This window comes from Oncorhynchus mykiss, chromosome 15 (assembly GCF_013265735.2).
Source record: "Oncorhynchus mykiss isolate Arlee chromosome 15, USDA_OmykA_1.1, whole genome shotgun sequence".
Taxonomy (NCBI): Eukaryota; Metazoa; Chordata; class Actinopteri; order Salmoniformes; family Salmonidae; genus Oncorhynchus; species Oncorhynchus mykiss.
Genome location: NC_048579.1, coordinates 58339599 through 58353618, shown reverse-complemented (window position 1 = coordinate 58353618; position 14020 = coordinate 58339599). Strand labels below are relative to the sequence as shown.

At 45.2% G+C, this 14020-nt stretch overlaps 1 protein-coding gene across 1 annotated transcript in view; it reads left to right on the top strand.

Annotated features, from left to right (window-relative positions):
- The first annotated feature begins 1665 nt into the window (after positions 1 to 1665).
- Positions 1666 to 14020, top strand: part of LOC110490434 (nuclear receptor-interacting protein 2) — a 28258-nt gene continuing 15903 nt past the window's right edge. Inside the window, exon 1 of the mRNA XM_021563824.2 lies at positions 1666 to 2458. Coding sequence (XP_021419499.2) covers positions 2303 to 2458 — 156 coding nt within the window. The 5' untranslated portion in view covers positions 1666 to 2302. The remainder of the gene's footprint in view (positions 2459 to 14020) is intronic.

Below are 14020 nucleotides of genomic sequence, written 5' to 3'. Positions count from 1 at the left end.
TATTCTACACAGCTGCAAATCAATGCTAAAAGCATTTTGCAACCCCCACCAAACATACCGATTTAGATTACATTTCTCTTAAACTACATAAACAAAACTAGCCTGGTCTCAGATTTGTTTATGCTTTTTGGCATTGTAGATAATTCCGTAAGGAGTTGGCAAGAGAGCAAACACAGACTGGTGCCAAGGTAAAAATACAACCTTTTAATGTCAGCTATGCAAATTGCCGTGTGTGAGCGTGCACATCTTCGACAAAAAACCCATGTAACAATCCACCAGGGTTAAAGAAAAATATCACCAGAAGGTGGCAGTATATCCCTGTCTGAGTATTTAGATTTTCAATACAGTTTATTTCCAATCAATCGCCTTGGGAAGTCCAACAGTCCCATAAATAAACACCGGTAAACAGGTTAATTGCATGTGTGAAAACAATATTCTGTGCACGGAGACATTTTAAGGACATTATACTCTGTTTGACATGTAAATGTTGAGAACATGAAACATGAGAGGCATGAGTAAATGTACACGTATTGCGTTAGGCTACATGCATTGTTGCAGCACCAGAGAAATGTTGTTTATGACTTAACCTGCTTAGCCCAAGGTCAAAAGCAATGAGTTGCAAAATATATATTACCATTTTAATAGGTTCTATTACACTGATGCTCATTGAGGGATTGATTTTTTCCCCTTTTGATAATTATATATACATGAGGTTATACTTATATAAATGAGGGGGGTCTGAACTGAAGGGGTTTGTGAATCTCATGCTGGAGCCTGTTCATTTATTCATGGAGCTTGATTGAGTGGAGATCAATGCTGGGGCAACCACACCAATCACACACATCAATCACACACACCCATCACACACACACTAATCACAGACACCAATCACAGACACCAATCACAGACACAACCATAGCATAGGTGCCGGAACCACTGAAAACCCAGGGCAACCAAATGACAACTGGTTAGAACTCAGCTAAATACACATATAGCTGACAGAGTGGATCCCTCAATGTGTTATCCGTCACATAGAACTACTACTGTACAGGAGTTAGAATCTCTATTGGTTGACGGCATTATAACATGTTACATCTCTGATGTGCTTTAGATGTGGCTCGGTGCACGGCAGAAGGACATTCAGGGGAAAGGCTCAAATAAATTCAAGGGGAGAGAATCTGATCTTTATGTATTTATTCAGGTAGTAAGCGTCTGATGTGTTCATCTCTGATGTTCTATAGCAGCATGACTCAGCATGTTCTGTACGTCAGCCAGGGCAGAAAGGTATTCCAGCTCTGTGTGTGGAGGGTAGGGAGTTAATAAGAAGGCAGCTGGGTGCTTTTCTACTTCAAAGTGTGTCCCCCCCCCCACTACGGGGCATTAACCGAGAACATGTGGGTGTCGTGTTTTGAAACTAGGCGAGATGTGTGTGTGTGTGTGTGTGTGTGTGTGTGTGTGTGTGTGTGTGTGTGTGTGTCAGTGTGTGTGATGGAAAGAGGGCTTGAGGGGAGGGACAGGGGGTGGGTATATACTCCTCCAGAGAGCAGCAATGAGAGGAAGAGACAGAATCACAGAGAGAGAGAGAGAGAGAGAGAGAGAGAGAGAGAGAGAGGGGAGAGAGAGGAGACAGAAAGAAAGCGAGGAGAACGAGCGAGCAGAGAGAGAGCAGAGAGAGAGGTGAGAGGGGAGAGAGAGAGCAGAGAGAGAGAGAGAGCAGAGAGAGAGTGAGAGCAGAGAAAGGGAGAGAGACAGCAGAGAAAGAGAGGGGCACAGTTTGCTCCTGCAGCGCTGCAAGGACAGACTGCACTGACAGAGGAGGGGACACACACACAGCCCAGCCTGAAGAGAGACATGTCTACATAACAGGACCATCAGCACACTAATCATTTCTGGACACTGACAGCAACACAGAACACAAATAGATGCTAAGGACTAGCACCTCAAAACAACCTCACCCTCACAGAGAGGGAGGTCACAGTTTGAAGGTGGAACAGTTTGAAGACGGACACAGTAAAGGTGAAGGAAGACATTTGTTCTGGAAGAGACCAACTAAAACAGGAGTAATCAACGGTATCATCTCCTCTCTGCGATCTAGCTCTTGGAAGTGAAAAGGAGAGACTTTACAGGACAGGGCATTGGGCTGTGCTGCTCTGCCTTCAACACTCATACCCTTCTGTGCTGCTACTGCTGTTCCTGCTGTTCCAAACCAGGCTACATCAGACAGAGGTACGCTGAACTGAGCAGCTCTGCTCTACACTCTAGCTAGCTGTACTGCACTGACTGACTGGTTGACTGACTGACCATGAGTGAGTCGAAGAAGGGTGATCTGGCTATCCGGGATAAAGCCATCCTGGGCCAGCAGAGGCGTCTGAAGCAGGCCACCCAGTTCACACACAAAGACTCAGCCGACCTGCTGCCCCTGGATGGGCTCAAGAGACTGGGCACCTCCAAAGATCTGGTGAGTGGCTGTCAATGTCCCATTGGACTATTCTTATTCTGTTATTGGCGGTACTGTCACTTACATGAGTTCTATTCATTAAGTCACCGTAGCAAAATGTTTTGCAAGGGAAAATGTTTGTTTTGCTGTTGTAGAATGCTTTACTACAGTGTGCCCTGCTCTTATTGAACACGTTCCGATAGTCCCTGCCTCGAACAGTCTTTTGTCTTCTGTTTGCTGCCCTACGACCCTGGTCAGTGGCTGTCTGAAAGCCCCATTAGATCACACTCTATTGCTTGTACTGTGTCACTTTGACTCTTAGTGGTGGTGGCTAATGATGGCTAAATACATTTTGGATGAGACTTGGCAGATAGAAGATGTTGAAATGAGCTTGTTTGGATAGTTAGTTGAAGAGGCTGTCCTCTGTTTGCCACCAGCTGCTTGGCATTGCTGGTGCTTTGGGGACCGTTGGGAGACAAGTTGTCACAGTATTCTGACACCACTGGGGTCAACGGTTGGCTGAATCTAACTGCATGATTTACTAGGTGTAAAATGCGGTGTAAAGTAAATGTACTAAGTCTATGACTAATGAGGTGGACCCTTGATTGATTATGATATTGCTCTGTTCTCTTGATGTCGTCGTCAGAAAAAGAGTTGAATATCAACACCATGCTGCTTTTCTATCAAACCTGTGGTGTTCCTATCATGGATCTGCCGTTCACTGTTACCGCTGCGCCATCAACTGCAATTTCCATTATCTGACGAGGTGGCAAGAGAAGAGGGTAGGCCATGTAACCGCATAGAAGATGAAAGACTCGGTAGATACAGTAGATGAGAGGACTGCCTGTCAAACCCTGTCAGAGAACATGGAGCCTCAGAGACACAGTGTGGCCCTCACACGTCTCCTTCCATCAGTACACTAGCTATGAGGTCAGAGCGACAGAACAAACAGAGCGAGGCAAGTTAGATTAAGATGCAGGCGCACACCCACGCAGCCACCCACGCAGCCACCCACGCAACCACCCACGCAGCCACCCGCATTCTTCTAATCAATGCATGACACACTGACAGACCACACTGTGAGACAGACCCACAGTCCCTGTTATGAAGTGTCCGTCCGTCCCCCACCATCCTCCCACCTCCTGCTCAATCAGCCCGAACTACCTCCCTAAGTCCTCTCTCCCCCAGTCCTCCTCTATGAACACAAGGGCTTCCAGTGATAATGGCTTTATTGCCCCACTGTCAACTCCTGACACAGTCTTGATTAGATGGCTGCCTCCCAAATTCCCAGAACGCACTCCAAAAATCTCCAGAATGACTGGAGAGCATCCTAAGTGTGTGTGTTTACACTGTCTGTGTGTGTGTGTCAGTGTGTGTGTGTCTGTGTGTGTGATTACACTGTGTATTTAAAGCCAGCTTTCACAGAAGGCAGCAGCAGCATCTCTATGACTAACTTCCATCTCTCTCAACCCTCTCACGTTATATCTAAATCTCATCTCTAAATCTATTTTCCTTTGCTGGGAGGATAACAAGCTGTTATTTAGAGCTAAATTAAATATTTGTTGGAGCCTGTCTGGTGCTCTGGATTCTATTCACACTGAGAAAATATCAAATCCCTATGCAGTGAGAGAACCTGGAGGTAACTGTCTCCTGCATCCTAAATGGCCCTCTATGCCCTACACACATAATGCTCTGGGCAAAAGTAGTGCACTATATACAGTAGTAAGTCAGGTGCCATTTCGGATTCACCCATGGTGTCTGACTTGTAAACGAGCTTCTCCATTCTTCTGAATATAAACAAGAAATATTCAGGGGAATATTTTATTACAATGGTGACAACAAGAGAGGATGATGCCACTGACACACTCAGGCTCTTCAGTGTGTATTTACAGTCACATGTATAACTTTATGCCACTTTGTCACGATATAATGCAGTCAGAGCTGAATCTGAATGTGAATGGCAGCATTTAATTCTACGACCTTACTGGGATAAATCCCTCTTATGCTAATACCAATTATCTGCTCAAAGGAAAGAGAAAAGAACTCAGATTCATACCTCATTTGCTAGAAACCCCATTCGATGGAGGAAACAGGCCACAGGGGTTACAGAATGATTTGCATGTCATCTCAAGGCCCTGCATCACATTGTAATGGCCTCGGAGCCTGAACGGCAGAACGCCAGAGAGGCAGCCATTGTTACAGCGCCCCCGCCGTGCCTCGCTCTCCATACTGACTGTCAAAAGCAATCACGCTCCGGGTGGAGAAATGGCTAAAGTGAATTGTAGAAGAGCAGCAGGAGGGTCCCTAAGGTGCGTGGGGCTACTCTGAGACCAAACAGAAGCCAGCTGATAGGCAACAACAGGGTAGTGATGTCACCTCACAGCTGAATAGACAGACAGTATGTGTGTATGTGTGTGTGTGTGTCTGTCATTCTGAAATAGTGCTCATATCTCAAGAATGCTCTATTATCAGTCTCATGGGTTCCTTCCCCTATTGAGGAATGATGAAGACATTTGTCCTCATTATCATTCTCAAGTCATTAAAATAGAACTATTCCTGGTGTAAAAGCACACATTGAACCACGCAGGGCTTCTTTAGATGTACCTTGGTTTGCCCCTCCACTTCAGCTGAGCCAGTACATCATTTAACAGTATAGAGCCAGTTATATGAGTGAATGTGGTTTGGGTTCGGCTTCTCTCTCTCTCTCTCTCTCTCTCTCTCTCTCTCTCTCTCTCTCTCTCTCTCTCTCTCTCTCTCTCTCGCTCTCTCGCTCTCTCGCTCTCCCGCTCTGGTAATCATCCTATACCAGAGCCAGGGAGCAGTGAGCATGAAAAGGGCAAAGACAACCCACCATTCAATCGCAAGAGCGAGGGAAGGGAAAAGCAGAGTGGAGGAAGTGTCTGGACTTGGTGTCTGGGTGTCTGGACTCACTCACTCAATGTGATCCCTTGACATGTCCCTAAGAAGTTTGAGAAAAGTGCCCTAACTCTGACTGTGGAGGGCCATGGTGAATTGATTCAGGAGACATCTTAGGAAGGTTCTAGTGATTACCATTAGAACCCAGCACTGAGCCAATAAGTCCGGCTGACGAGAGCGGAGGTGAGCCCCCCTCTGACTTCAGCCAGACGAGGACCCTTCTCTCTATCCCTCCACCCTCTCTCCACACTCTCTTCCTACCTGTTTCTCTCTCTCTTCTCTGCACTCTCTCACCCTCCCCGCTCTCTCTCATCCACTCTCTCCCTCTCTCAGTTGGCAGAAGCTTTGATGGGCGGTAGCAGACAGACAGCCGCCTAAAAATACCTGGGTGAAACAGACAGGTACAGAGACCGAGGGGATGGCAGAGGGAGAGATCGAGAGTAGAAAGAGAGAGAGACAGAGAGGGGAGGGAGAGAGAAGAGAGGAGAGAGAGAGCAGATGTGTCGCTGGCTACACCCTGATGGTTTGTATGACAGGAAGCCAGCGGCTGGGGACCTTGATCCAAATGGAAAAGCAGGCATTAGCAGAGTCATGTGACTTCAGCCATGACAGAGAGAGGAGCCTGTTGCAGTCAGATAATTAGCCCACATGGCAATTAGGCTCTAATCTCTCAGAGAGAGTGAGAGAGAGAGAGAGAAAAGAGGACATGCCATGACAAAAGGGAGGGAGGGAGAGAGAAAGAGAGAGAGAGTGAGCATCATAGTGATCGGTTTGAACTGGAACACTGTGGACGTGTTCCGAGGGAGGTCACAGCAAGATGCTCATCAGCCGAATCAGCAGTCTGCAATATGTATTAAGAACACAGAGAAACAGTGTGTGTGTATATGTATGTGTATTTGAGGAGGGCTTGAAATTATGGTATCGGTATTGATAGTGTTATACAGTGATGACAACACTCATATAAATATTATATGTCATGCCAATAAAAAAACAATTTAAATCTCTACTCCATACTTTTAGTACCAGAAAGGCTATGGGAAGTTATACTCTTTAATTACAGCTAATTGAAGAGACAATTGATTTCTAGAGACCAACTAGGAGAGGGACAAGAAGGGACAGGAATCTTCACATCCTTTGTACATGTTTAACCAACCATCACAAATCCCTATTTAAGACTCATCCAGTCATCATCTCTGTTGGCTGAAATGAATGATGGCCAATCATGATATCAGCCAATATAATCTCATCTGCATGAACGCTGATGGATGCAGACAAAGATTAGCCTAATTCATAGCAGGGATGCCAATTCCAAGTGAACCACTTAGCCAATAAAGACTACCACCTATCAGGATGCATTTACAACCATATACATACATTCACAACCATATACAACCAAGGTGTTGTATAGCACAATGTCTGACGTACAATGTCTGACGTAGTATGACTGCTACCTTATCCCAGGGGGGATTCAATAGGGGTAACTCCATATTTAGTGTGACAAATCAAATAAAAGCCTTGTATGATCTATTTGGCCAAAACGAGACAGTTTTACATGTACTCATGCTTTTGCCATTTGACTGTTGGCACAAAAGTGATGAACGTGTCCACTGTGACAGCTGAAACTGTATAAATAATCAACGTCTACTCGCTGTATTTGGTCGATGTATTATTTTATTGTTGTTGCAAAAGCCCTGAAATCATACTGCTTACTTTAGCACTCTATCTTGTCTCTGAGGATGTCATGGCTAGAAAAGAGACTAGACAGACGCAACATCAGACATTATTATAATCTTTGTCTCCAAACGGGTTATTTTGCAGCCACTTTCATCCCTGTCCCTGAAACCTGACAAAAGACTAAGCACATCCGCCAAAGTGCAGCACTAGAACAGGGAATTGCATTTGAACTTTATAAAAAGGCCAGGGCACATACTGTATGGCAGTTCACAACCACTGCACACACGCCGCTTGTTGTGGACAGAGGATCTGCATCCAAACAGTCTGACCTCGCTGTAGCTGCAGGGCAATCGGAACCTACAACAGCCAGCTGCCTCCTCACTCACATGGAGCAGGGGGAATTACATTGGGTACACTGCTGTCAGCTTCAATCTGCTCTGCTCTTTGCCAGTCAGAGAGGAGCATTGAGGAGGGGAAGTATGGGTAATGGAGATTTTCTTTAACTGATTTACAATAATGGGATTTAAAGGAAGGTTTCTCATTGGGTGGGGAGGCAGGCAACCAGGCAACTCCTGTTTCTCTTTCTCTCTCTCTCTCTCTCTCTCTCTCTCTCTCTCTCTCTCTCTCTCTCTCTCTCTCTCTCTCTCTCTCTCTCTCTCTCTCTCTCTCTCTCTCTCTCTCTCTCTCTCTCTCTCTCTCTCTCTCTCTCTCTCTCTCTCTCTCTCTCTCTCTCTCTCTCTCTCTCTCTCTCTCTCTCTCTCTCTCTCTCTCTCGCTCTCTCGCTCTCTCGCTCTCTCGCTCTCCCGCTCTCCCGCTCTCCCGCTCTGGTAATCATCCTATACCAGAGCCAGGGAGCAGTGAGCATGAAAAGGGCAAAGACAACCCACCATTCAATCGCAAGAGCGAGGGAAGGGAAAAGCAGAGTGGAGGAAGTGTCTGGACTTGGTGTCTGGGTGTCTGGACTCACTCACTCAATGTGATCCCTTGACATGTCCCTAAGAAGTTTGAGAAAAGTGCCCTAACTCTGACTGTGGAGGGCCATGGTGAATTGATTCAGGAGACATCTTAGGAAGGTTCTAGTGATTACCATTAGAACCCAGCACTGAGCCAATAAGTCCGGCTGACGAGAGCGGAGGTGAGCCCCCCTCTGACTTCAGCCAGACGAGGACCCTTCTCTCTATCCCTCCACCCTCTCTCCACACTCTCTTCCTACCTGTTTCTCTCTCTCTTCTCTGCACTCTCTCACCCTCCCGCTCTCTCTCATCCACTCTCTCCCTCTCTCAGTTGGCAGAAGCTTTGATGGGCGGTAGCAGACAGACAGCCGCCTAAAAATACCTGGGTGAAACAGACAGGTACAGAGACCGAGGGGATGGCAGAGGGAGAGATCGAGAGTAGAAAGAGAGAGAGACAGAGAGGGGAGGGAGAGAGAAGAGAGGAGAGAGAGAGCAGATGTGTCGCTGGCTACACCCTGATGGTTTGTATGACAGGAAGCCAGCGGCTGGGGACCTTGATCCAAATGGAAAAGCAGGCATTAGCAGAGTCATGTGACTTCAGCCATGACAGAGAGAGGAGCCTGTTGCAGTCAGATAATTAGCCCACATGGCAATTAGGCTCTAATCTCTCAGAGAGAGTGAGAGAGAGAGAGAGAAAAGAGGACATGCCATGACAAAAGGGAGGGAGGGAGAGAGAAAGAGAGAGAGAGTGAGCATCATAGTGATCGGTTTGAACTGGAACACTGTGGACGTGTTCCGAGGGAGGTCACAGCAAGATGCTCATCAGCCGAATCAGCAGTCTGCAATATGTATTAAGAACACAGAGAAACAGTGTGTGTGTATATGTATGTGTATTTGAGGAGGGCTTGAAATTATGGTATCGGTATTGATAGTGTTATACAGTGATGACAACACTCATATAAATATTATATGTCATGCCAATAAAAAAACAATTTAAATCTCTACTCCATACTTTTAGTACCAGAAAGGCTATGGGAAGTTATACTCTTTAATTACAGCTAATTGAAGAGACAATTGATTTCTAGAGACCAACTAGGAGAGGGACAAGAAGGGACAGGAATCTTCACATCCTTTGTACATGTTTAACCAACCATCACAAATCCCTATTTAAGACTCATCCAGTCATCATCTCTGTTGGCTGAAATGAATGATGGCCAATCATGATATCAGCCAATATAATCTCATCTGCATGAACGCTGATGGATGCAGACAAAGATTAGCCTAATTCATAGCAGGGATGCCAATTCCAAGTGAACCACTTAGCCAATAAAGACTACCACCTATCAGGATGCATTTACAACCATATACATACATTCACAACCATATACAACCAAGGTGTTGTATAGCACAATGTCTGACGTACAATGTCTGACGTAGTATGACTGCTACCTTATCCCAGGGGGGATTCAATAGGGGTAACTCCATATTTAGTGTGACAAATCAAATAAAAGCCTTGTATGATCTATTTGGCCAAAACGAGACAGTTTTACATGTACTCATGCTTTTGCCATTTGACTGTTGGCACAAAAGTGATGAACGTGTCCACTGTGACAGCTGAAACTGTATAAATAATCAACGTCTACTCGCTGTATTTGGTCGATGTATTATTTTATTGTTGTTGCAAAAGCCCTGAAATCATACTGCTTACTTTAGCACTCTATCTTGTCTCTGAGGATGTCATGGCTAGAAAAGAGACTAGACAGACGCAACATCAGACATTATTATAATCTTTGTCTCCAAACGGGTTATTTTGCAGCCACTTTCATCCCTGTCCCTGAAACCTGACAAAAGACTAAGCACATCCGCCAAAGTGCAGCACTAGAACAGGGAATTGCATTTGAACTTTATAAAAAGGCCAGGGCACATACTGTATGGCAGTTCACAACCACTGCACACACGCCGCTTGTTGTGGACAGAGGATCTGCATCCAAACAGTCTGACCTCGCTGTAGCTGCAGGGCAATCGGAACCTACAACAGCCAGCTGCCTCCTCACTCACATGGAGCAGGGGGAATTACATTGGGTACACTGCTGTCAGCTTCAATCTGCTCTGCTCTTTGCCAGTCAGAGAGGAGCATTGAGGAGGGGAAGTATGGGTAATGGAGATTTTCTTTAACTGATTTACAATAATGGGATTTAAAGGAAGGTTTCTCATTGGGTGGGGAGGCAGGCAACCAGGCAACTCCTGTTTCTCTTTCTCTCTCTCTCTCTCTCTCTCTCTCTCTCTCTCTCTCTCTCTCTCTCTCTCTCTCTCTCTCTCTCTCTCTCTCTCTCTCTCTCTCTCTCTCTCTCTCTCTCTCTCTCTCTCTCTCTCTCTCTCTCTCTCTCTCTCTCTCTCTCTCTCTCTCTCTCTCTCTCTCTCTCTCTCTCTCTCTCTCTCTCTCTCTCTCTCTCTCTGTGTCAATGAGAAATATGTTTATTTCTTCTTCTTGTTTTATCTCCTCCAAAGGACCAAACAAAAACTCCATAAATGTAACTGGGACGCAGTCAGGTAAATCAGCAGTACCAATGAAATGACAGGGATACTATGGGGCTCTGGTCAAAATAGGGATCAGGGAGCCATTTGTGGACGCAGACTGTGACTCCTCCCTCCAGACTGTGACTCCTCCCTCCAGATAAACCTTTAGTTGTTCACCCAGGGAAGCCCATCCATCAGCCAGCCACACATTTACCTGGGTTCATTATCTATCTCCCTGTGTGTGTTTCCATACACATGCTGTTCATTACAGCAGGAAGGAGCGGGGGGATACGTGTTGAAGTACCCTTAATCATTGTTGGATTTAGATCAATTATCTGATGCTGCAAGCTTTGAGAAATGCAAATGAGAAAACTGCTGCAATTACGCCTTTTCTGTGTTGCCTTCAACAAGGCTGGTGCTGATGGAAGATAGAAGGCTGAATGGTGGGGGTCAAACGAGAATGACACACTGCTGGTTTTCCAATGACATCTTTGATAAAGGGCTGCGGACATCGAGATAAAACCCGTCTCTATGGGTGTTGATAGCAGGGAAGGTGAGTGTGAGTGAGGTCAAAGGAACCACATGGGGCTTGATTTGAACGATTGTCAGATATGACACAGTCAGAAAACACTGTCCACTTCGTTCCAGGACCATTATCTATTATAATAATAGATCACTATGATTCAGGCCCGGTGCAAGTGGTCCTGTTGATTGATGTGGAGCAGACATTGAGCTGCTCATTGTGAAAAGCCTATTCTGGGGAGGGCTCCTGTGGAGAGGCCTTTTTCACAGCTTGTGTCAGAGCTGACTAACACAGATCAGCCTAACAACTACATGGTCAGCTAGAACTGAGGCTGGGTAGGGAGGACAATAACATACAGACTGGTAGCTTCTAAAGTACCCAGATGAATTGTGTAATGCCCAAACTAGTTGCTTTGGAACAATACAGAAGGATTTTTCTATCTAAGTTCCATGTCCTCTGGGAGTGATTGAATACCTCTCACATCCAGTATCCATTAACCTTGGTTGGACTATGAGGAAGCAACAGCAACAATATACTTTTGCCTTCGCACTGGTAGAAAACAGTGAAGGAGGGGAGAGATGGGAGGGAAAATAGTAGGAGATGTGGGAGGGAGAACTAAAGGGATGACAGATAGGACTGGGATGTGTATATGAAGAGAGGAATACAGTGTGACCCCTATGTGACCTCTAGGATGACAGGGTGTGTTACAGAGAGACAGATGTCAGTCAGTGTTGTGGAGCAGGAGGAAAGCCATTATATACACTGCGCACGCACGCACACGCACGCACGCGCACTCACACACGCACGCACACACGCACACACAGAGGAGTGCGGCAAGGTAGCTTAGTGGCTAGAGAGTTGGGCTTGTAACCGAAAGGTTGCAAGTTCAAATCCCCGAGCTGACAAGGTACAAATCTGTCGTTCTGCCCCTGAACAAGGCAGTTAACCCACTGTTCCTAGGCCGTCATTGAAAATAATAAGAGGACAGTATTATAGCTGGGATCTCTCTATCCCTCTTATTCGCTCTATCCTTCATTCATTATCTCCCTGTCTCTACCCTCCTAAACTATCCCCTCATCTTCATTCATATTGTAAACAGGCAGAACAAGCTGCAGCTTCCAGCACTGTGTAGAGAATGGTGAATTAGCCCTGCACATTGCACAATACAAAACAATGATGAACAATACAATCAACTGAGAAAAGAACGGGACAAAATACCAGCCTGGCATTTATCCTCCTCCTTCCTCTCCGTCTTGCTCCATCTGTTCCTCAGGCTATTGGGTATGATTGCGCAATCGCAGTATTTTGGACAGTCAACCCTCTGGGGATTCGTATCTGGGTGCAATACAATACAATACTGTGATTACAGGAGTGGGCCATGTAAATACTTCATTTATATGCAGAGAGAGCAGGATACAAGGTACCAAGGCTATGAGGTTTTCTAATAACACTAACATACAGAGAAAATGTAAAATAACATGATTTATTATAGAACTATAAAATAACTCTATCAGAGGTGGCATTGTATCACAACATAGTAGGCTGATTGTGCTGATGTCCTGCAGCTTCTCTCTGTAATAGTATATTTTAGAGGAGGCACTAGACTACAGACTCTAGGCTTCATACAGAACGGACTGCTCGTCTGCTGAAGGTGTTGAGGAGGTCAAGGGTCACGTCTGTGTAAACTCTCACCAGACACTTCCAAGAAACTGCAGTCTCCCACAATACCAGCAGCAGAACCCACCTACAGATGTAGGATCTTCATTTGAGCCTCCTCTCCTAATGCAATCTTGCTGACTTTACAGTAGCCATCGCTCAGAGATTTTGAAATGAATCGTGAATAATGTTGAGTGAGAAAGTTACAGACGCACAAATATCATACCCCCCCCCCCACCCCCAAATGCTGTTATTGTAATTGTTAGCATGTCTTGGGGGTTTGAAATTTGTGAGTCTGCAACTTTCTCACTCATCATTTTTCATGATTCATTCAGGACTATCCTTAATCACGGTATCATCCACGTTAATGTAGAAGTGTTTAGAAACATATTCTATTCTTATTTACAATAGAAGTGACTCTAAAATGACACAATACATTATTTACCATTCATTTCTATTGGGCACAAAATGATCTGAAACGCAACCAAAACAACCAGTAAATCCATCCAACGAGTTTGTAGAGTCACAAGCTTGATGTCATCATCGCGTGCCGGGAACATGGGACAAAATACTAACCTTTTGACTACTTTAATACACATGAGGGAATTATCCCAATACTTTAGGTCCCCTAAAATGGGGGGACTATGTACAAAAAGGGCTGTCATTTCCAAAAACGATTCACCAGATATGGATGAAAATACCCTCAAACTAAAGCTGACAGTCTGTATCTTAACCTCATAGTCATTGTCTCATTTCAAATCCAAAGTGCTGGAGTACAGAGACAAAACAACAACAAAAAAGCCACCGTCCCAATACTGTATACACTATATACAGTATACCCATTGAAGTCTTAGAAAAGTCAGAGAAAACAAGATTCCTGTTTTTGCTTACCTATTAATTTGACCTTGATCATGTGGTTATCACACATACGCAGACCTGCTTCTGGGTGCGTGTGAGAGTGTGTGAGAGAGAGAGAGCTACAGTATATATGAGGGAGCGAGAGAGAGAGAGTGCATATAAGCCTGATTACAGTGTCAATAAGCCCTATAACAGAGAAGCCTCTCCAGAGAGCACTTCCTCCCTGATCAATAGAACACCAACCCACAGAGGTATACAGAGGCCTATTGTGTGAGCACTGACCAGTAATCACTTTGACGGGCTGACAGGGAGAGCTGGAGCACAGGAGAAATGAGCCCAGGAGGAGACTGACAGACAGACAGCTCGGCTCTGATATGCTCAGATGTTGTGGTCATTACCTGAAACCTTCAACACCTCAACTGAACTCACATTTAAAATATATATATATATTTTTTACCTTTATTTAACTAGTCAAGTCAGTTAAGA